A 24,934-nucleotide genomic window follows, 5' to 3' on the forward strand; every position below is an offset into this window, starting at 1 on the left:
GCGAAGAGTGTCCGGAGGAAAATTTTAGCTTGTTTTGATTTCCGGGAAAAATTTTCTATGGAAAGTAATCAGATTTCCATTTTCACATTTCCAAAGTGATCAGAAAAACGATTAGAGCTTGAAGTCTTTTTTTCAAATGAAAGTATACTAAATCGTCTGCAAGAAATTTTACGAAGAATTGAGGAGATTTTTAACAAGGATGGAATGGTCCGGAAGAATTTTAAGAGGGGTGTATTTTCGTGTGGGGGGGGGCTTTCAACGGAAGAGTTTCCCCTGAGGGAAGGGTATTGTTTGTACAGGATGAGATAGATTTACTGGTATTATTCGAAGAATGATTAGAAATTAAATAATTTCTACAACTGAAAAGTAAGGATCAACACTAAAACTCGAATGAGCAAAAATTATTCCGTATATGAAGAGTTTTTCCCCTCCTCAATAAATTACTCTTTACTCTGAAGTTTGACAATTTGACTCAATTTCTTTAGAACAACTCCTGAAACAAAGGAGCCACTCCTGAAAATTTAGATTGACGAGCAAGATATTGAGGAAGGGGGCAACCCCTTCATATATGGAATAATTTTCGTTCGCTTTGAATTTAGTGTTGTTCCTTACTTTCGGTTGAATAAACTTGTTTTACTTATTTAGTAAATGTAGTTCAGAAATAACACTCTGTGTTTTTAAGCTTTTTTAATAATAATTTTTATTGTAATGTTTTTAAAAGTAATGTCTTTTAAGTAATCTTTGTTACCTCCTGAATTTTGACCAATAAATGACCATTCAGTGAAAATATGTCTTTACTAAGGTTTCCAACAGCTCGGATAATTTTCCGAATCTCCATTTGAAGCTTGAGTGAAGTTCAATTTTACTGTCTTTGATTGGAAGTACAATGTCTGGTTGGGTCCAAATCATCCAACGTCCCGGTGGAGTTCTTCTCAAGGTTTCTTTAGGCAACTATTGAAAGCTGGGTCTACTTTGGCGAATCTTACAGTGACATCATTGACCCCTGTCTTAGCCCAAATAACAGCCACAAATAGATTGTTACTCCTACAGACCAGGATGCAACAATTCGGCATTTACTCAGAAAAAGTTCCAACTCACATGAAGAGGGGGATGGGATTTACTTTTGTTAGAGAACTATCTAGGGGAGCTTTCTTATAGTGTTTTTTCTGATAAAAAATACAAAAAAATAATTTCAGCAGTATTTTTCAAGATGAGGGGAGAGGGTAAGTCTTTAAAATGATTTTCTATGAAAAATACTAGAGCAAATATTTTAATAATTTCGTGGCGATGCAACAGTGGAATTCCTATTTTTTGTTGTCATTGGCAATATTTCAAAAGCTTAACCAGAAAGGATATAAATTGGAAAGGATAAATAAAAAGAGTAATAAAACTACGAATAATGTTAGAACTTTGCTATAAGTTTGCCAATCCTTTCAAATTTACGTTAATTTTTCATTCAAATAGAACTTGAGTTTAAAGTTTATTTTTAGATTCTGGCTCAACTCTCAATGTGAAATAGCACTCCCGACAACCAGATTGTTTCTTATATTTTTGTCTCGATCTAAAATTTCCACGTGAGAACAATGTTCTCTAATATTAGTCAAAATAGGTGAGAATATATGAGATTCTTCTTCATTGGTTTTAGTAGTGTTAATGGCCATGGATTTTCTTTTTCTCACTGTTTCTGGAGTTCTGCTAACTAAATAACCATTAACATTCTAGAAGCTCGTGATTGGTCATTGGTTACACGAAAAATCAATTACAGGGCCTGTAGGACTGGGAGACTGAGTCTTGTCGATACATAAATTTTATTCTGAAGTGTCTGCATTCCAATATGCTTGAAAAAACTGTCCTTTCTCGGGATTCTTGAAAGATTCCCGACCATCATGAATCCAAAGTGTCATTGTAGCTTCATTGTTAGCTTTTCATTTTCAATCGGTAAGACTTGAAACACGGAGATCTGTTTTGGTCCGACCTTTGGAAGCCAGAAGTTTCTGTTTGCAAACAAAGGAAAATAGGTGACTGGTGACTGCTTTGTCTGTCTCTTATCTGACTATGGCGAAAAAGATCAGGGTGAAATAAAATTATATATAGATGGAAGAATACAAACATTAGTACAAAAATCCTGAATTTTACCACAATTTTGAAAAATGTACAATATTTTGTGGGATTGTATTAAATTGTACCAGTAGAGGTGAAATGTGCAAAAATTTTATAGTTGTACCATGTTTGGTATCATTGCACTAAATGTTTAGGAGATTTTTATTTAAATGAATGAATCTTATAAACGTAAATAGAGACGAACATTATCCATAATTTATGGTCATAAAGGGACATTTTGTTATTAAGCAAGGAGATAAAATTCAGTGACCAAAGAAACCAATTACCAATTCTATTAAACAAACAATTAACGTCGTACCTACAGCTTTAAAGCCAAATCATTTTAAATTTGTCTGTTGAGGCAGCACTTTAATACCAAGTGCCATAAAAACCGCCGGTTCAATTCGATAACCATGGGTGGAAAAAAAAGCGACACATCAATGCTATCCAAACGAAAATCTTATACTTCCTTTTATTCCAGTCACGGAATTATGAACCTTGGTTTTTGGCTTTTTAACAAAAAGAATTCGATAATTCACTTTTTACATAGATTTGATTTAATTTTTGAGGGGTTTTTCATTTAGAATCATTTTTCATGATTCTAAATGATTTCATTATTTCATTTAGAAGTTCCCAAAACATTATAAATTACTGTTCAGTTGAAACTGAATACAAATTGTAGCTTAGAACAGTACGCTATTGTAAAATTTTTTGGCACATGACGTTCTCTTGAAAACCCAAATCAAAAATTCCTGCTACTATGGGCCATGGTTTGCACTTTATTAGGCTGCAGTTGCCTATTCGACAAATAGTAACTGCTGATAACATTAATTACGCATATGCTCAGTTCTGACAAATTTTACGCCAATTTTTGTCAAAAATATTTCATAGGAAAATGCTCATTTGAGTTTTTTTTTCATACGTAGCTATTGAAATTTTTTAAGCTTCACTAAATAACAATTGAATATTTTTAATGCTGGGCTTGTGGAAAATTCTAAATATAAAGATTTAACATAATTCAATCTCGCTTTATACCTAATGGCTTGACCAAGTGAATAATTTTCTTTAAGCATTCGTGTTCTGCAACTTAAGGATCCTTACGAAGAAAACATAATCTTTTCTGCGAAGAAGCTAACTTACCAGATATTTATTCATTCTCAAAACTCCATCTGTTTTTTATGCGTTTCTCAAAGTTTTTCACTTTTTTTCTTCATACTAACCTTCGTCTTAAACTCAAATAGTTGAAAATAAAGATATATATGCTTTTCAGAAACATTTTTCCCTTTTTTTTATTATTTGCAACCACTGTAGCCCCTGATCTGATTTACGAAATTAAAAAGAGACAGTTCTACTTCCATGGGCTTGTCTAAAACGAGGAGCTGCATCCTCATCTTTGTAAGCTCAATCTCTACCTGGAAAAACCACAAAAGTAAATGCAAGACTAAATTCTGACAGAAGAGGGTGACCACCCCCCCCCCCTCCTAAGCTGACCAGCTGCAGCCATACAGAACAATACGTTGTTGCGCACATATCTACTTGTTGGTCAATACATTCGTTAAAATTTCCCTGCGAAAAAAAAAATAATGTTTGGATCAAAGTATATTCGAATGAAGTAACAAAAATAGAGACAAAGACCATACTCGCTTTAGATATCAAGCAAAACAACTTAGAAACATTAGGAAATTTTTTTCCAAGACAGTGAACATTAGGGAATTTTTTTCCAAGGCATGGGAATTCAATTCAGTGGATATTTCGGCCCTATGTCCAAGGACCATCTTTAGCACAATACCAGAAAAAAAAATTATATATATATAAATACGAACTTATATCAAAATATGAAAATTAAAACTAAAAATGTTTTAAAAACTTTTTCAAAACATTTTTAGTTTTAATTTTCACATTTTGATGTAAGTTCTTATATATAATTTAAAATTTTCACACAAGTTTCCTTTATATTCTTCTAAAAACTTATTTCGTTCAAGCATCAAAATGTATATTTCTGTTCATATAGAGAAAGTAAAATCATTCCCAAAAATTCTTTCGCTTTCTGCGAAACTGTAGCGAAAAAAAAACCCATTTATTGTTCTTAAAGAATAAACATGTCCTGATATCCTCCACCTATCTCTCTTTTTTTTAGACTTTAACCTCGCAAAGCCTACTCAAGAAGATCAGAAACATAATACACAAAAAAATGAACTGAACGCATTACCGAAAAAGACAATCAAAAGAATAATAAAAATGCTTGTGACTAGAAATTATAAAGACGAACAAGAATCAAAACACGGCTAAAATTTTCTATAACGTTAACACACTTTTTGTATTATTTGCACTTTCATTAAAGCTGTCGTTGCACATCTTGATTACATCCTATACTATCACTCTCTCTCAAACGGAATTTTCTGCAGTACGTTCATTGTCGTTCATACTCTGTCAAAGGAACCTGGTTTTCTTTTTCAGAAGGACGTACTGCTTCTGGACTAGGTGGACGTCTATGAGTTGCCTTCTGAACCGAGACTCCTGGGGACTGGGCTTTAGGAGATTGCTGACGATTTACTTCTGATCCTGATTTCTTCTGACCCTGCTTCTCCTTCATCTGACCACCCAATTCGTAAATATCAGGAACTGGGATTCCATGATTAAGCGAGGAGCCTAAACCAAAAAGACAATACAATAAATTTGGCATATAAGTTGATTTTTTTATTCTCAAACATATGAAATTACAAATGTACGAAAGTATACAGTCTTTTTTCATGTGACTCAACACAATATAACAAGAAAAGCTTTCTAGGGTATAACGAGAGAAAGGTCCAGATAAGGTGGGCACGGTTCTGGAGATGAAGCATAGCAAATTGTCAAAGATTGTCCTTGTCGGTTAACCCTCTAGGTATAAACGAAAAGCAGGTCATACACGGTTGGGATGGGAGGATGCTGTAAAGAAAGATTTAAGGGAAATGGGAACTTCCTAAGAGGGTGTAAAGAGAGAGTCTTTGAATAGAGGAGGAGCGTGCGCAGTATTCTTAGTAAAAACATGCCATGAAGAAGCTAAAAGTAGTTATAGCCAAGACTCAAGACTAAAAAAATTGGAAGAATAGGAAGATAAGTCTGCGAACGAAGATTAGAATATTGGAATCAAAAGTGATGACAGTGACCAAAACTGGTTCTGAAGCATGGGTGATCCAAAATACGGAAGAAAATTTGCTAGATGTTTTCCAGAGATATTGTCAACAGACTAATTTAGGTACCCAACTGACTGACCGTATTTCAAATAGTGGGATATAAGAAAAGGTAGGTTCAATCCCATTTTCTAGGACTATAATGAAAGAAAGGTTGAAAGGGTAGGGTGAGGTTCTGCGAATGAAGCATGACAAATTTCCTAAGATTGTCCTTTTCCGCAAACCGTCTTGAAAAAAAAACAGGTCGTACGCGGTTAAAAGTGTGAGGATGCCGTAAAGAAAGATTCAAGTAAAATGGGAACTCTCTGGGAGGGTGTAAAGAGGGAGGTTCTGACTAGATTGGGATGGACGATGAGCAAGCATATCTGTGTTGGTCCCAGGCGGCTTGGTGTTGCAGTGATTTGTTAGCAGTCGTGGCAGTAGTTACCAAGTTAAACTAATTAGTTAGATTTGACAACCTGTTTCGTCCGTAAAAGTTCAAAAACTAACAACCTCTTGATTCCCTAAGACAACTTCACCTTAAGATGAGATATAAAATTTCTTAAGATGTTTGGTGCCATAAGTTTTTAGTTTACTTTGTTCTGATTTCTCATCCAGTTTCTTGTTTTTGCACCCGGTTGTACTGTATAACTGCATATAAAGGTCTTTATCGTTAAAAGTCCCAATTTTTTCTATTTTTCACAATATATATGGTTGTGTGATTTTCCACTTAAATCATCCAAACAATCAGATTTAATTTCAACTACCCTTGGTACCTCCAATTTATAAAGAATGGATGTTCAGAAAAGAAAATTTAACAACTTTTAAGTTAAAGCGTTCCCAAGGAAAATGAATGAGCTTTTTACTCTGCAAAAACCATTTACACCGATTTACCCTAAACAGTTTAGGCCCTAAACTGGTAAAACCAAAAACAGTTCATGTGAGGCCAGAAAACAGCAATGCTGATTGGATTGGGGCTTAAATCGTAGAGTTTATGAGAGAAGTTTTTGATTCTTCAAATGCGGTTGCAAGTTTATTATTTTTCAAGTAAACTTTAGCTTAAACTTTTTCTCATAATGGCTGGCGTAGCGCAGGCCCAGATCTTCCGATTTCCTGCATTCGGTCAGAAGTACTAATTCGACACTTGTCGCGTTTTTCTCCCAAATGTCTCCAGGTACCCATTTAGAGCTGGGAAAACTTTGTTCGATTTTACAAAGTTACACCACTGACCCCTGTTCCAATAGCGGTTTTAGACATCATATTCTGTTGGGGGGAGGGGAGCAAGGTATACTATAAGGGTGTAAAAATATAAAATCTATGGAATTTAATGTCAGATATCAGAATAACTGAGGGGAGGGCAGCTACCCCTTCCATCCCAGGCCTAGAATCACCAACACCCCGTTCCAAACTAAATAATTAGCGACTCTACGACTCGAACCCCTGCCCTTACGGACACAGGATTTTCAAGTCTAGCTTGCCAAACAGTCGGCAGTATTCTTCAAGAACGTATATGAACACAGAATGCTGAATGCAGTTACATGTTTATAAAGCGAAAATTAGGGTTTTAAGGACGCTACGGAATGTTGCATAAACGTTGACTGTAGAGTGGTATAGATGGTGAACCCAGATACATTGTGATAAAATAGATATAATGGCAGTTAATAATGACAGATACTAAAAATATAAAATCAAAGGAAGTTAAAGTCCAATGTCAGAAAAGAGGGGGGGTAGCTACCCCCTTCCCAGACCTAGAACCACCAATGGCCCGTCCCAAACTAAATATTCGGAAGCTCAAACGTCAACCCTTACGGACAAAGGTTTTCAAGTGTAGCGTACCAACCAGTCGGCAGTATTCTTCAAGAGCGTATATCAAAATAGGGTGCTAAATATAGCTACATGTTAACAAAATGAAAATGTAGGCTAGAGAATATCGCATAAAAGTTTAACGTAAGCTGGTATAGATGGTTAATCCAGTTGAACATTTATAAAACAGAAATAATGGCAGTTAAAAAGTTACAAAACTAAGGTCATAAAGTTTGTATAGAGGGAAGAAGAGTCAAATTACTCGGTTTTAATTTTTCAAATAATGGCTCCTATAAAAACACTCTTTAGCTACACCTGCAAAGGGTAGCCCGGCCATGATTGCAGATTAAAGACGACAAAAGTCTCAAGATGTAATCAAAAGTCTCAAATGCAGGTCTCGAGCAGAGATACTGGGAGTGGACCTAGCTAGGCAAATCAATTTACCTCCTTATGCCCATCTACAATTTTAGTTACAATTGTGAATAAACTACCAGCGTCGATTACAAATCCCATTCCCAGTTTGATATGGAAAACAGTCTTCACCGATCATTTTATGACTGACCAATCAGTGTTAAAATTTAAAACATATTTGTTCTGAAACTAGAATAGATGGAAGTTTGGAACAGAAGTATCAATAAAACGAAACTAAAAGAAAAACCCATATGCTTCATGAATCTTAGATTTGTATGAACAGATACGATTAGACTTACATTCGGAAATAGATCAAAGTAAATAATCCTATCTACCTAATTTTGGCTATAATCAGGGCTATATCCAGGATTTTTGTTTAAGGGGGAGGAGGTTACAAAAAAAACGTTAGAACCCCATCAAAAGTGTATTTTTATCCATTTTTATTACGTGTTTACAAGTCGGACATCAATTTCAAAGGGGAAGGGGGGGGGGCTTCCGACTCCCAAGCCCCTCCCTTGAATACGGTCATGGTTAAACAAACTAGCATCTTCTTCCTGTTTGGATTAATACAAAGATACTTTTGCATAATCGGGATCAAGCTGCGAGCCCAACGGCGTGCTGCTACAGCTGAGTTCAAACCCTGGGGCCCGTATAACCAAGATGAGACCAAATTCATTTTATTACTATAGGACATAACTAAGTCACTATATACTACAATCTATATAACTAAACATATAACACCATATAGGACTACAGGAGAGCGGTTCTTGAGGAGCAAAAACAGAAATGAAAATTATTACTAATAGACTCCCCTTTGATCCCCATTCAATGCTGTTCAAATATAGCATTCGCTGCTCTGACCATACATTCCTCTTTTTTTTAGATGTTTTCAATGAAATACTAGACAGCCAATCTTTAATAAAGAAATCCAAAAAAAAAAATGTTTTCTTCAGAATCTAGGGGGGACAGAGGGTCATACTCACCTGCTCCTCAAATTAAAATTGTTTAAAAGTTCCTAGTTAGGTTCAGAACTGAGCCTCTATGTAGTTTTTAGGGGGTTGGAAGTGATTCTTCATTTAAGATAAATAAAATAAATAAATAATCTTATTACTCACGCCTCTCAATACAAAATTTCTACACAACTGACACCTTTTTAAAAGAAAAATGTTATGGCAGGGCGAAGAGCGGATCGACTGCGGCACGATTGCCATTTAAAGTCGTCCTACGTTGAAAGTCTCGAGATGTGGTATGTTTATGTTTAGGCTATTGGAGAAGGCTTCCAGTGATTTCATCTTTTCGACTGGGAATGGCAGTTTGTTCCAGATCCTGATGACCCGGGGTATGAACGAATGATGGTAAGAATTATATCTTGCAATCTTCATCTTCATAGGCTCCAATTGCAGACTGTGCGATCTTGTGTTCCTTTGGGGAGTTATTTGAACAAGCTTGTCTTTTATGTTCCCAAAATTCTCATGATGTAATAATGGAATAAATTTGTATATTTAAACGGTAATCCAGTTATTAAATGCAGTGTGATTTTATGGTAAATATGGAGCAGTTTATATAATTGACCTATGAATTAAATTAACACAACACTTGATGCCATTTCTTATGCTCTTTCTGAATATAATGATCGCTTTTCTCACGAACTCGATTCTAAGCCTTTTTTGGACCTTTGAAAATGATAATTTCTTTCTACGGTTTTTGGCATAAATAATTCAAATAAATTTCTCCATTTTCCATCCCCCATGTTTATTCTGTCAGCTTTGATATTTCTCAACATATAGGTAAAACGCAGCTTTTAAGCGGCCTAACAGAATAAGAAGAAAACATTGAGGAATTATTTTGAATTTTTTTAATGCAACTTCATCTTGCCAAATCATTGTTGTGAATTATTAACTTTTAAAAAATGGATTTATGATGAAACAGTAAGTTTGAAACAAATATTTTTAACCTATTTTTATATAAAAAAATATATAGAAAAATTAGTATCTTCAAGGGTCCTAAAAGGGCCTAAAATTAATTTTGCGAAAAAAGCGATTATTATATTCAGAAAGAGAATAAGAATGTCATCGAGTAGTATGTTCTCTTTATTTGTAGGTCAATTACTTGAAATGCTCCATATTTACCGATTTAATAACGAAGACACTTAAATCGACCTCTTTACATATAATGTAGCAATAGGCAATTTTGTTCCAAAATGTACTGAAGGGAGGTGACCTAAGGAGGGATAAAATTATATCACTGAACAAACGAAGTAATATCTCTCTGAATAAAGAACTAATCTGAATGAATAAATGAACAAAAGATTGATTAAATCTTCAATATATGTCAATGAATGCAAAATCTTAGAAAGGGAGGTAATCCAAATCAAGCGGTATGGGCAAGGGACCCTGGTAGCTGCCTCTATTTTTAGACAGATTGTTGAATGGGCAGCTATACAGCAAAATATAATTCTTTGGTTATTACAGTAAGTGTTTAAACAGGGTTTAGTACTCTTACTAAGCTCACTACTCACTAGTACTGGCAGTGCTAACATCATTCACTCCTTGCTCTTCTTCGGTAGTATTAATTATGGCTGAGGGTTGGGGAACTTGATTTAAGCGCTGACGGATTTCGACTCGTATGCGAGACCCCTAAGTGAAGAAAAGAAAATATTAAGAATTAAAATTATATTAACAAAACACTAGGCTCGAAAAACATAAAATGTTATCTTTAATTGTAGTCAAGCATAGATAGAGCATAATTACCCACCTGACAGAATTCCATTTCCATGCAAGAATCCCAAGTGGACAAAAGAAAAATATTAGCAGTCAACAGTCAGACAATAATTTTTCGGCCGTTCGATAAACTTCTGAATATAGTGAGAAAAATTCTGATGAAAACGCTATAAAATAGACTCGATTGTCAGTGGATACCGAATTTATTTCATCAAAAGAGCCTATCAGAGGAGAAGACCATAAGCTTGGATGCAAAAAGTAATAAAGAAGAAAATATAAAACAAGAGTGCTAGAGTTATCGATTTAATCGTCCTAGCACGTCAAGAAGCACCGAACTCGCCAAAGCACAAGAAATCCCTCTCATTCCCCCAAAGAGATCGGATCCACTCCGGTTACGACAATCACGTATCTATAATTTGTACATATTCTCGAACTCGCCAAAGTACTAGAAATCCCCTTAAGTCCTCCAAAGAGAGTGAATCCGGTCCGGTTATGTCAATCACGTATGAAAGACTAGTGCTTATTCTTCCAATCAAGTTTCACCCCGATCTCTCCACTCTAAGAGTTTTCCAAAATGTTCGATTTTCAAGATTTCCGTTTTCCCCCTCAACCCTCCATGCCCCGAATTGAAAATGGAGCATCTGAGACATGAGATCTTTCTATATATCAAGTTTAATTAAGATCCGATCACCCATTCGTAAGATAAACATACCTCCATTTTTATGATTTCCCCCCCTCCAGTTCCCCCAATAGGTAAATCGGAGAAACGACTGTTATAAAGTCAAATTGTGCAGGTACTTGACACTCCTACCAATTTTCATCGTCCTAGTACGTCCAGAAGCACTGAACTCGCCAAGGCACTGAAAGTCTCCCCCCCCCACACACACACAAACACACTCCCCCAAAGAAACCAGATCTGGTCCGGTTATGTCTATTACGTATCTAGGACTTGTGCTTACTCTTTCATCCAAGTTTCATCCCGATGTTTACACTCTAGATTACATTCAACACAGAACACTCCAGATTAGAGGGGGACTAGGTTTCCCCCTCTAACTCCCCCCAATGTCACCGAATCCGGTCGGGATATAAAATAAGAGCTCTGAACTCCCCCTGTGAGAGAGGATCCGGTCCGTTTATGTCAATCACGTATCTAGGAATTGTGCTTATTTTTCCCAACAAGTTTCATCCCGATCTCACCATTCTAAGCTTTTTCCTAGATATCAGGTTTCCCATCCAACTCCCCCCAATAAGACTGGATCCGGTCGGGATTTAAAATAAGAGCCCTGACGCACGATATCCTTCTAAATATCAAATTTCATTAAGATCGATCACCCATACGTAAGTTAAAAATACCTCTTTTTTCTAATTTTTCCAAATTAACCGCCATCTAACTCCCCCCCCCCCTAGATGGTCGAATCAGTGAAAAGACTATTTCTAATTTAGTTTGGTCTGGTCCCTGATACGCCCACCAAATTTCTTCGTCCTAGCTTATCTGGAAGTGCCCAAATTAGCAAAACCAGGATCGACAGACAGACAGACCGACAGAAATTGCGATCACTATGTCACTTGGTAAATACCAAGTGCCATAAAAATGTAATAGATGGCAATCGCGAAATCTACGACACGTGGTCCGATTTTAAGTTTGTTGGAGGCACAGAAAATATATCATATGATAAAGGTGAAGATTAGGGATCCCTGATAAAAATAACTTATTTCTTATTCTGTATTATTCGTTTAATTGCACTTGTAAAGCTGCAGCGATACTGGAAAAATTTTTGACTAAGTTAGAAATACAAATTCAATAATAAAACACTTTTCAACTACCAGTACTTACAACTCAGTTTGCAGTGCTTTTTTGAAATATTAAATAATTTTTTTTTTTTTTTAACTGCAAGTAAGGAGCGATATTAAAACTTGAAACGAATAGAAATTACTCCGTATATGAAACGGGTTGTCCCTCCGCAAGGCCTCGCTCTTTAAGCTAAAGTTTGACTCTATCACAACTGCAATTTTTATACGCTGAATCTCATGGTGTGATTTTCATTAAGATTCTAAGACTTTTAAGGGGTGTTTCCCCTTACTGACTTTTAAGGGGTATTTTCTAAAATAAGACAAATATTTTCAGGCTCATAACTTTTGATGGCTAGAACTAAACTTGATGAAACCTATATATTTAAAATCAGCATTAAAATGCGATTCTTTTGATGTAACTATTCGTACCAAAGTTCTGTTTTTTAATGGTAAGTAGTTCTGTTTTCTTAACGGTACCAGATATAGGCCTAAACTATATACAAAACTCTGCTGATTTTGTTTGTTTCCATTATTTTTTATGCTTATATATGAACCACAGTTTGGCATTAACACATGTTAATGCCAAATCAAATGAAAAAAAAAATTTCATCTGAAAGTAGAGAGTAACATTAAAACTGAAAACGAACAGAGAATATTCCGTATACAACGGGGCCTACGTCCTCCTCAGCTTTCCACTCTTTACATTAACCTTTTTCTGTCAAAAAACTCTTGTCTCGAATTTTTGTCAAAATTCTTTAAGAACAAGCGCTGAAACACAAGGGTCATTGGAACAAAAATCGCTGAAACACAAGGGCCATTGAATTGGAACAAATTTTTTTTTTTAAACACTAGAATACTTTGGCGTAACGAGCGAGCAGTTGAGGAGGGAAAGCCAAAAACAAAACACCGCCTCCTACCCATCCAAAAATAGTATTTTCACCTATACATGGCTTTAGGTAATACTGCAAAATATCTGAAGAGTTCCTCTTTTTCCCCAGGTAGCTGATCTTCAAACGCCATTTCTGACAGGTCATCTCAGAATCAGAAACAGATTAATCATCATTGAAGCTGTGGGATGGTGCCGTTTTTGTTGAAATAACCAAAAGACTTATGTTCGCTGTTTCATGCTAGATCCTATCTTAACGATGGGCTTCCACTGACCTGTCCTCTGAGCAGCCTTCTGCACAAAGCTGTAGCAAATCAATTTTCAAGGTCGCCAACTACCCTAAACCCAGCCCGACCATGAGATACCTGCCCAATAGTTCTTACAATGTTGCAGTAAAATGGTCGCATAAATGTGCGATTCTAGAGTTAAAATGGCAGAGTTCCGTCTTAAGGTCACTGGCAAACTTCTATTCCACAATATATATTAAAATGTTTTTGCAAAGATTTTAATCCACAATATAAAATTAAAATCTTTTCAGAAAGATACGATACTAATGACCTGGATGAGGTGATCCACAAACTGTCTCCAACTTTTAGGGCTCTTGTGGATCTTTCATTTCTTTATTCTTAAGACAGACAGCAAAGGTAAAGTTGGTGGAAAAACTCATTATAACATGTTGAAATGCAGGATGACACAGGAAACACGAGCATTGTCTCCTTAAGCATAAATAGTAGAAAAATAAAGAAAAACATTTATTTTATAAAGAAATAGAGAAAAAATTTTAGACAGTTAGTTGGTTCAGTTTCGTGTTATCAAATAATGCTTTTCTGATGTCTCGCATAGTATCAATTATGTCACACAGCAATATCCTGTCAATTGACAATAATCCTAGGGATTTTCAAAATTAATTCGTCAAGCTCACAGATACGTTACTGTGACATGGTGAAACTTGGGATTTGATTGGAACATTAGAGCCCAGAGATTGGATCAAATCGCAAACAAAACTTAGCTTAATTGGGATTTTTTATATCTCTTATTTTGTTTTATATATGCCCTGAGTAAAGCTTGATATAAAATTTTGAGCCGTTGAGAGTTTTGAGAGTTGAGGGGGCGGGAGCCCCTCACATAGAATACTTTCAGTTTATTTTAAGTTTCAACATTGTTATTTGCTTTCATTTGAAACAATATTTTTTTCTGTATAAGCATGCTTAGAACGAGCATAAATTACTTTCAATTAATGACCAAAAGAACCCTAAAATGAAGAAAAATCCAAAAAACAATGAATTCAAATTTAGAACTAGATCTACGTTGCATGGACAACGTGAGCTGTTACGGCAACCTTTGTTCGGCTTCGCCGAGTAAGTGCTGCGAGAGCAACACTTTGATTTTATTTCCTCACTTCGATTAAATGCTGAAATTGTTAATCTGTAGGGATCTTAAAATAAATACTAGGTACACCAACTCCCAAAAGTTGCAAACCCCTCATTGCAACTAGAAAAAGTTGCAAACCCCTCATCGCTGAAGGGGATTGTAGCCTAACAGCCGATTATTACTTACAAGTCCCCTACATGTCTTACCTCTGGAACTAAATTGGTCATACCATCAAATACACCGGAAACAAATAATAGGTACACCAACTAGCAAAAGTTACGAGCCCCTCATTGCCAAAGATGATTATGAACTAACAGCCGACTGTTGCTTAAAACTCTCCTATATGTGTCACAATTGGTATCGGCCTATTTTTGGTTTCAGTGTGTACCTTACTACTGAAGTTGTCAACCCCTTTAAACTTATGGTGCCGTTTTTGTTGAGAAATTACCAAAAGACTTATGTTCGCTGTTTCATGCTAGATCCGATCTTAACGATGGGCTTCCACTGACCTGTCCTCTGAGCAGTCTTCTGCACAAAGCTGTAGCAAATCAATTTTCAAGATCGCCAACTACCCTAAACCCAGCCCGACCATGAGATACCTGCCCAATAGTTCTTACAATGTTGCAGTAAAATGGTCGCATAAATGTGCGATTCTAGAGTTAAAATGGCAGAGTTCCGTCTTAAGGTCACTGGCAAACTTCTATTCCACAATATATATTAAAATGTTTTTGCAAAGATTTTAATCCACAATATAAAATTAAAATCTTTTCAGAAAGATACGATACTAATGACCTGGATGAGGTGATCCACAAACTGTCTCCAACTTTTAGGGCTCTTGTGGATCTTTCATTTCTTTATTCTTAAGACAGACAGCAAAGGTAAAGTTGGTGGAAAAACTCATTATAACATGTTGAAATGCAGGATGACACAGGAAACACGAGCATTGTCTCCTTAAGCATAAATAGTAGAAAAATAAAGAAAAACATTTATTTTATAAAGAAATAAAGAAAAAATTTTAGACAGTTAGTTGGTTCAGTTTCGTGTTATTAAATAATGCTTTTCTGATGTCTCGCATAGTATCAATTATGTCACACAGCAATATCCTGTCAATTGACAATAATCCTAGGGATTTTCAAAATTAATTCGTCAAGCTCACAGATACGTTACTGTGACATGGTGAAACTTGGGATTTGATTGGAACATTAGAGCCCAGAGATTGGATCAAATCGCAAACAAAACTTAGCTTAATTGGGATTTTTTATATCTCTTATTTTGTTTTATATATGCCCTGAGTAAAGCTTGATATAAAATTTTGAGCCGTTGAGAGTTGAGGGGGCGGGAGCCCCTCACATAGAATACTTTCAGTTTATTTTAAGTTTCAACATTGTTATTTGCTTTCATTTGAAACAATATTTTTTTTCTGTATAAGCATGCTTAGAACGAGCATAAATTACTTTCAATTAATGACCAAAAGAACCCTAAAATGAAGAAAAATCCAAAAAACAATGAATTCAAATTTAGAACTAGATCTACGTTGCATGGACAACGTGAGCTGTTACGGCAACCTTTGTTCGGCTTCGCCGAGTAAGTGCTGCGAGAGCAACGCTTTGATTTTATTTCCTCACTTCGATTAAATGCTGAAATTATTAATCTGTAGGGATCTTAAAATAAATACTAGGTACACCAACTCGCAAAAGTTGCAAACCCCTCATTGCAACTAGAAAAAGTTGCAAAGCCCTCATCGCTTAAGGGGATTGTAGCCTAACAGCCGATTATTACTTACAAGTCCCCTACATGTCTTACCTCTGGAACTAAATTGGTCATACCATCAAATACACCGGAAACAAATAATAGGTACACCAACTAGCAAAAGTTACGAGCCCCTCATTGCCAAAGATGATTATGAAGTAACAGCCGACTGTTGCTTAAAACTCTCCTATATGTGTCACAATTGGTATCGGCCTATTTTTGGTTTCAGTGTGTACCTTACTACTGAAGTTGTCAACCCCTTTAAACTTTCAAACAGGTATATCTGATGAAGTAATTTTTCTACCAAAAAATGGATGACATATACTTTGATCAACTCATCAAGAGCTATCAATTACCGTTGAAAAAAAGGAGAAAAATCTATCTGTCTTAGTTCAAAAGTTGACTTTTTCTAACTTCATCATTTAGAAAGGTGCAAAGGATAAACTCTAATTTCTTTAACAATAAGAGAAGTTTTAAAGTTTAAGAGGCACATCAGCTACCATTTCTGTATTGGCCTATGTTTGGTTTCGGTGTGTACCTTACTACTGTAGTTGTCAACCCCTTTAAACTTTCAAACTAGCATATCTCATGAAGGAATTTTTCTACCAAAAATGGATGACATACACTCAGATCAGCTCATCAAGAACAATCGACTGCCGTCGAAAAAAAAATCTATCTGTCTAAGTTCAGAAGTTAACCTTTTTGCCCTAGGCCAAGTTTCTAACGTCATTACTTAGAAAGGTGCAAAGAATAAACTCTAATTTCTTTAGTGATGGGAGAACTTTTAAAGTTTAAGAGGCACATCTGATACCATTTTCTCTACCGCAATCCCAAGTGTAAAAGACTTAATGATAATCTCAGCTGAAATCACGAACAGAAATGGGTAGAAACACAAGCAAAACGTCCTTTTTGGCCCAAGGCAAAAGTTCTACGAAGCTTTCCAAAAAGCAAAGTCCATATTCATCAATCCGGCCAAAGGTTCACACTTTCTGTAAAAACCGCAGAGGTTAGACTCTTACCGCTTTCTAGGATCAAGCTGAAATCGGAGTGCTAGAAAAAAAACACGACAAAGCCATAGTGTTGCTCTCACAACACAAATAATAAGAAGGACCACAAAAAAGCGGATATACCCGCCTCCTCCTCCTCCTCATATTTGAGCTTCATAGCCACTTTGCTGATAATAAAATATTTTTTACTGTCTCATCTAACACCCAGCAACGTATGTCTCATAATAGTATTAGTGACTTCAAAAACCCCTCAAGAATTAGCTTTGGGGAATATCAAGAACCTTATGTGAAATGTTGACATCAGTTGCGTATTAGGTAAAAAAGAATAGGAAAGTGGAATGGAAGAATTGGAGATGAATTAATGATGTTGTGAATAGTCGTGCTTACACAAGGATCTCGTAGAAAAGAGAAGGGGGGGGCTAATATGCTTCATAAATGGTAGATATGACAAATCTGGTTGAAATCAGACCCGTGCAAAGATTTTTGATTTTTTGGCTCGGTAGGCCGTAAGTTTGGTCCTTGGGCCCGTTTTTACTCTAACACTCCACTTCCCACCCTTCACATACATTTCCCACATCGCAAATTCACTTTCCGCTTTACACATACTGACGTGTTTAGCCTCTTTTAATGCAATGATAAAATGTTGATTTATTTTCATACTCTTTAGCTTGGTTTTGTTTTCAAGCAACCGAATTTACAATAAAGATAAATATACAATAAATTGAGTTATACGCATAACTTAATGGCTTGTCACTATGGCCTATGATTATTAGCCTTTTCTATTTAAGTTATGTTTTAAACTGACGGTTAATAAATATCGCAGAAATGCTGTAATGTACTTTAGATAGACTTCATTCGATTCAAATGGACTATATAACTGTGAGTCTGATTACTTTAATTTCGAATTTGCATAATGTTGCCCAGTGTCATAGTTACAACATCAAAATTTGTCAGTTTAGACACTCACTTAAACAAGAAAACGCAGTGGGCATTCAGTATTTGGCTTCCTTTGTTTAAGGGATATATTATCAGAGTAAACGCAGCCCAAGAGTACACGTGAAGTTAAAAATAGTATAATACTAGTAATACTATTCGTTCTTGTAATTAGTAGATTGCAATATTTTACTAGAAGTTTAATTTCTGTTTGTTGTTAATAAGACATTAAATATTCATAGTTAACTGAGGCGAAAGCTCGATTCATTCTCCTTTAGATCCCCATCTCTGATGTCCAAGGTCTGCCAGCCGGTCAAGGACAAGGACAAACACTTCAGGCAGCAACCCAGGTCTCAGCACAGAATGTATGTACATTTTGTCAGTTGGGATAGAATGTAGTTCGAGAGTAAGTAGCTGCCGGACCTCAACCTAACCATGCTGGTACAAGTGGGGTTCGTAGGCCACCGGTAAGTGTTTTAGCAATTCATTTTTGTCGTTTCGGACAGGCTTCTTATGTTTTCATTTTCTTCTGGGGAAGTGCTTTTACAAAAAAAATACGGAGAGGAAAAAAGTAAAAACTAAATAAATCTACATGTTCAGATGATATGTGGGCTTTTACGTGCTTTGTTGCAAAAGAAAAACTTTGGGTCACAGAATTCAGTTTCCAGCAATGGTAAGTTGAACTTCCTGATAGCTTATTAAAGGTCTAATTATGAGGTAGTATTGTTACCCCTTTTAATGTTTATTAATAGTCAGTGCCCTTAGGAGGAAAAAGTATGAGTAACATACTTCAAAACATGAGCAGAGCTGACAATCCCCATGGCTTCTCAAGACTAGAACACAATTTGCACTTTACAAAAAAACAAAAAATACATTTTAAACGTTTTAACTTTTTTAACTTTAGTAAATCGGAAATTATTGAAAATTTAAAGAATAAATATTAGCAAATGTATCTTTTTTGTATTTTATCAGAATATATATCCAATTAATCGATTGTATCCATGAATAGAAGCATCCACTTGACTTTTAGCTCGACTTGAGTTTGACCTTTTAAAAGAACTAGTTTGTGATCGCTTTAGGTTTACTTTATTTTTCATAGAATAACGTAAAAACATGCAGGTTACCTATAGAAAAGCTTGTACAATTAATTGCAATAAAAATAAGATAAAACATAACTGAATGATATTCAAACGGAAAACCGACCTGCAATTCTCTATTTTTCTCTTTCATTTCTGCTGTGTGTCTTGCCAACGCCTATACACTTTATTTTTATATAATATCCAGTTAATTGATTGTATCACCTTCTGCTCAATTTGAGTTTTACTTTTTACAGGAAATAGTTTGTCCTCGTTTTAGATTTATTTTAATTTTCATGGAATAACATAAAACCATGAAGGTTATCCAGAGACAATCTTGGACAATAAACTGCAATGGATTGAAGATATACAACTGGAAAACAAACCTGCAATTTTCTATTCATCTCTTTCAGCTCAGCTATTTCCCTTGTCAATTTAATAACTTTCTCATGGAGTTCTGAATGTTCTAAGACATTTTCTAAACATATCTCTTTAAGACATTTGATACGCTTTTTTAACCATTCGGGACAATCATCTGACGAAGCTGGAACAGAAAAAAAAATGAAAAGAGAAAAAAATAAGGGTCGGGGTTAAGGAGATCCCACTTAGTGCTGTTTCGTAAAGAGGAGGGAGTTTAAAGTGGACATAAATAAGTGGAAGTTAAACAAAGGGAGAAACACACATTCAATTTTCAAAATGGACTAAGCCTTAAACTTTTTCTTACTGGAGAATCAAAACTCTTATAGGTGAATATACCCTTCTTTCCACCGGTCGTTACTAACGACCCTGTACTCTGAGTGGGGCATGGTAGGGTCAATACTATTTCTCTCACCCCCCCCCCCTCCGAAGAATTGCCGGAAATAACACATTGAAAATTTATACTTAAACGGTGAAATTAACCGTATTCTTCATCAGATTGTTCATTTAAACAAATATAATTTTGAAAACAATTCACACAAAATCATTAAGCTAATGAAAGTTGTTTCTTAGCCAAATTTTAATGATATAAATGGAATATTCCAGATGGCGTTAATGTTTGTATTATTGTTTTATTATTGAGTGGGGTTAAAGGCATGTTTTAATTTATTACGAAAATTACATTGCACTAAAGAAACATGTTTTTTTTCAGCTGAAATAGAACACTTCGGTCTTTTAAATTATTATTTGTAAGACCATTATATGCAGGGCTAACAATTAAAATTTGATTATAACCCAAGACTCATTTACAAAAAATACCAAGATATTAGACAATAATCATTTATCGACTAAATACTATTCGAAGATAATTTTCGAAATACATACTCTTCCAATAATCCAGGGGGGGGGGGGCACCATAAAAAGAACACACCAGGGCCCGTAGTATTTCTCTCGCTTTTTTGCTCCTCCTCCCAAGAGTTGCCAGAAATAACCACTACAAATAAAAAAATCTGGTAAAAAATGCAACAAGTTTTGTATTTAGCCTTTGATTTAGCCGTCGCTGGGTTCTCTAGCACTTGGTAAACTGCAAAAAAAAAGAAATAAAAAAAGAAACAAAACATAAAAAAACAGATCAAAAAGAATAATTGGTCCTACAAAATCAGAAGACCTATGTATATTTTAGGGTCAACTTTAACTTTTTCTTTATTCAGCTTAAAAAATACAAAAACAATATTTTTCGGTTTCTTTTCTTTCTTTTTTTTTACAGAACTGGTTAGACAAAAATAGAAAGACAAAAACAAATAGGTCCTACAAAAACGGACGACCAGCTCCTGTTTTTGAATAAATTTTTTACAACAGAAACAGGCTAGAAAAACAAAACAAAACAGAAAACAGAAACCGGAAACAATGCCGATGCTTAGTGAAAAAAAAGAAGCAGATTTTGGAAAAGATATTCAAGGATCCTTATTTTGATAGATTTTTCCAGGAAGCATTAAGGGTGTTATTAGCGGGCATTCGTACCTCGATGACAAGCAGCTGTGCAGTTTTTGATAGGATTCAACGAAGAACTGCCAACAAACAGATACTGCATCTCAAAACATTTATAAATTTTGAAACAACCTGGCTTGTTTTATTCTTAATCTCTTTTTTTGGATATACCCGGATTTTATTCTTTCATTGCTATCACTATATTTTATTAATAGTACCAAATTACGTTAGAAGAATTTGTTCTTACTTACGTTCCAACTTAGCATTAAGACAAAATTAAGGATGAAGTCTTAGGAATAATTTAGTCCACGAGATGTAAGAGATCTCGGCTTTAGGTTGTTCATAATTCGGCAGCATTTTTCCCGTACTTTCACAATGGAGGAGGTGGGGCATGCCTCTGTAAATGGTCAACAATTCATTCAACCCATATGAAATAGCTAATAGCCGTGATTCATATAGCCTTCTAAGTTAATTCAGGAAGGTTGGACTGAAATTCAAATTAAAAAGAAAAAAATAAAGAATTCTCATAAGCTTTGCGTTTTCCTTAATATCTTTTACGGGTAAAAAAAAAATCGTAATACTTTATGAATTTACTGAAACTAAAGATACATTTGGAAATCCCGATCCAAAGCCTTATATAAAACTTTAGAATTACCAATGACTTCCATCAAATTCCAGATCGTTAATATGGGACGAAAAAAATGTTGATTTTGGGAGAAAAAAAAAAGCAAGAGTAAGAACAAAAAGTTAAAAACCAAAGCAACCATTGAATAAATAACCAACTTTTTTGAACAACAATTTAAACAATTAAATGTCCAAGATAAAGCAGAAAAAAGTTCTTAAATAGGGAAAACTGTAACAAAAACAACTAAAATAGAAGAGTATTATTTTAATGAAAAAAAAATTTATTTTGTATTGGCAGCTTTGTAAACAGAGGTATAGCTTCTGAGTAACAAACTAAATGTTAGTCAAGATGAAGATTTAGCATTTTGCCTCCAATTTGGGAAGATTTACCAAATGAGTTAAAATCATGCAATATTTTGTAAGAATTCTGAAAATTGCTGAAGTGTCATTGTTTTAAAGGTCATGAATTTGAGACGCTGTTTCCAAACGTCTATTTTTTTTTTGGAAAGACCGACACTGAGATGTTTTCCTGGAGGCTGGTGATCTAAGGCCAAATGAGTCAAGCTTCTATCTTTATTTCCCATTCCTTGCTTATTTTACTGGATTTTTCTCCTTCCTCTCTCTTTATTTTACTTGAATTGCTTTTCTGATTTACTCCCGTCCAAGCCTCGGGGTAATGATGTGGTATTTTTTTCTTTTAATGCATTAAAAAAAAGTATAATTAAGAAAAAAGTACAGGCTAAAACACTACCGAATGAAGATACCAGCTAAACAATCAAGCATTACCATTCCAAAATACAGATAACCAATGCATAAGAAAAAGTTACCTCTCAATTCCCATCCGATTTTTTTACCTCTGCAAAAAAAAATGGTGTTAGTTTAAACTAGTTTAATGTATATTATACTTTTTAATGTAAAAAGGAATAACCTATATAGTCTTTAATTACCATACTTATACTTTGAATACTGTATGTTCTATTTTTTGCTACCAGTTAGCAGCTCAATACTTTGTCGAATTTTAATTTTTTTTTAAATCATACCGCTTATAATCACCCTAATGGTTCCTGCTTATTCTATTGGAAATTCCCGCTCCTAGTAAAGATAGTTTAGAAGTTTTTTGTCACTAGCAAAGATATAAAACTTGCAATTCAAACCTAGATCAAACAGCTCGTAAGTAAGGAGTGACGCGGCTCAACAGTAACCTAAACTCTAAAAAACAAATTTTGCTATCAATAGATATGTTAAAAGAATTGGCTTAATATATTCCAAATATATAATATTCATTTAAGCTTAGTGTTGCCAATCAAAGGCTATGATTTACGATTTACAATTTTAGGCCAAAGTTGGACAATTTGTCCCAATTTCTTAAAAACGACTCCCGAAACACAAGGGTCGCTTAATTAAAATAGTAAGGTTTTTTAAAAGTACTAAAAACTTGAGCGTCAAGAGCAAGTAATGAGGAGGGGGAACCCCATCATATATGGAAAAATTTCTGTTCGTTTTAAGTTTTAATGTTGCTCCTTACTTTCGTTTAAAAAAAACTTGTTTTTTTATTTAATCTTAAGCCAGAGCCATTAAACACCTTGCACATTCTGTTCTACTCTGTACAATGCTTTAAAGAAAAACGTTAGATATATGGGCACAAGAAACATGAATGAGACATTAAAATTGTAAAGAAATGAATGCAGAAGAGAGAATAATGAGGACTTTTTTCCCAAGACAGTTAACAAACAAAACCTATTTGAATATTTCGGCCCTACAACTAAGGGTCGATAGCTATAACTAATACAATAAAAGTTCTCGGTTAAAAATCGATTTTTTAAAATAGCCTAGGCATTATTACTTCTTAACGAAAAGTTCAGCCAAAACTGTGTGATAAAAGTATAAAAGCTAACATTTTACAAGCTAAAAGGTTCATTCATTTCACTTACTGTATTTATTAAAAATTGAAATAATTTCTTATTGCGATGTTTGCCTTCTCTGCATCTAATCTTGTAGTTCTTTTGGGATTGGGCTCGTTTTTATTGGTTCCTATTTTTGTTTTATTTTGAATTAGATTATTTTCTATAATTAATTTTGTGTACATAGGGTTGAGTGTGTATTCACCCAAGTCTCTATTTAGGGATGTATTATTATTTAAGTTTTGTTTGATCGATTGCCTCGCGGACAGTTTGTTTGATTCCTAGGTCATTGTTTATTAGAATTGTTTCGTCAAATAGAACATAATAGTTTGGATTTTCAAAAATATAATTGCTTAAAGCTGAATCGGAAGATATGGAGCTATTTTTAGATTTTAATGCTTTTTCAATACTTTCTTTGTGTTACTGTAATCTTGTTCCTAAATTTTGGTGGGTTCCACCAATGTAATCATTTCCACAATTACATGGTATTTGATACACCCGTCTTAGACGAGTAACCGGGGTTTCATCCTTACCAGAATTGAGAAGATTCATTATACTTAAATTACTTGTGAAAACAACACGTGAATTATTTTTTAAACAAACTTTTTTTCAGTTTTAAGTAATTTTCGGAATATAATGTAGGTAAATCGTGCTTGTGGGTTTATTCGAATCGCTTACTGGTGTGGTATTTAAGGTTTTAGAAGAATATATCTTTAATCTTTGAACAATAACAGTGTTTATGAGAGAAATTGGGTACCCGTTGCCAAAAAGTATGTCTGTAGCAAAATTTAACTCTTTTTTAATATACGGCTCTGAACATATATTAAGTACTCTATCCACAAGAGATATTGCCACACCTCTTTTAACCTGTGGAGGATGGTTAGATTTGAAGTGAAGGTATCTATTATTATGCGTAGGTTTTCTGTAAACCAAAAAAATCAAGTTTATTCACGCTACGTATTATCAATACATCTAGAAAAGGTATTTTTCCATCTGTTTTGGTCTCTAGAGTGAATTGCAGGTTTCTATCGTAAGAATTTAAATGTTCTAGAAAACCTTTAAGTTCACTTTCACCATAATTCCAAACTGAAATGACGTGTTTTGGGGACCCTTCATAGACGACATACCAATTACACCATTATACCAATTAACTAATTCCCTTAAAGATTAATTAATTAAGAACAATAATTGATATAATTAATACGTTAATAAATAACTATTAATTCTGTTAATAATTATTAACACAGAACAAAATTGATTCATTTCTGATGCACATTAGATGCAAGTAAATCCTGTCTGAAACACCAGATCCTTGCCTACATTGTTCAGAAGCTCGAGAATTTTTTTTCATAGAAGAAATAGAAAATTACTTTTATTTCTAAAATTTCATTATTTACGTTTCTTCTTTAAAACTGATCATGACATGATCAGCATAAAGTTAATATAAAGAGCCATAGAACACGCTCTATCACTCGAACATTTGTCCGGCTTGTCCAAATTTTTTT

At 34.6% G+C, this 24,934-nt stretch overlaps 1 protein-coding gene across 2 annotated transcripts in view; it reads right to left on the minus strand.

Annotated features, from left to right (window-relative positions):
* Positions 1 to 3,992: 3,992 nt before the first annotated feature.
* The window catches only part of LOC136031028 (uncharacterized), a 55,494-nt gene continuing 34,552 nt past the window's right edge, over positions 3,993 to 24,934 (minus strand). For both annotated transcript variants that reach the window (XM_065710213.1, XM_065710215.1), the window contains exons 4-6: positions 19,386 to 19,543; positions 9,985 to 10,102; positions 3,993 to 4,749 (exon numbers count right to left, since the gene is read on the minus strand). In XM_065710213.1, the coding sequence (XP_065566285.1) occupies positions 4,511 to 4,749; positions 9,985 to 10,102; positions 19,386 to 19,543 (515 nt within the window). In that variant the 3' untranslated portion in view covers positions 3,993 to 4,510. The remainder of the gene's footprint in view (positions 4,750 to 9,984; positions 10,103 to 19,385; positions 19,544 to 24,934) is intronic.

This window comes from Artemia franciscana, chromosome 9 (genome assembly GCF_032884065.1).
Source record: "Artemia franciscana chromosome 9, ASM3288406v1, whole genome shotgun sequence".
Taxonomy (NCBI): Eukaryota; Metazoa; Arthropoda; class Branchiopoda; order Anostraca; family Artemiidae; genus Artemia; species Artemia franciscana.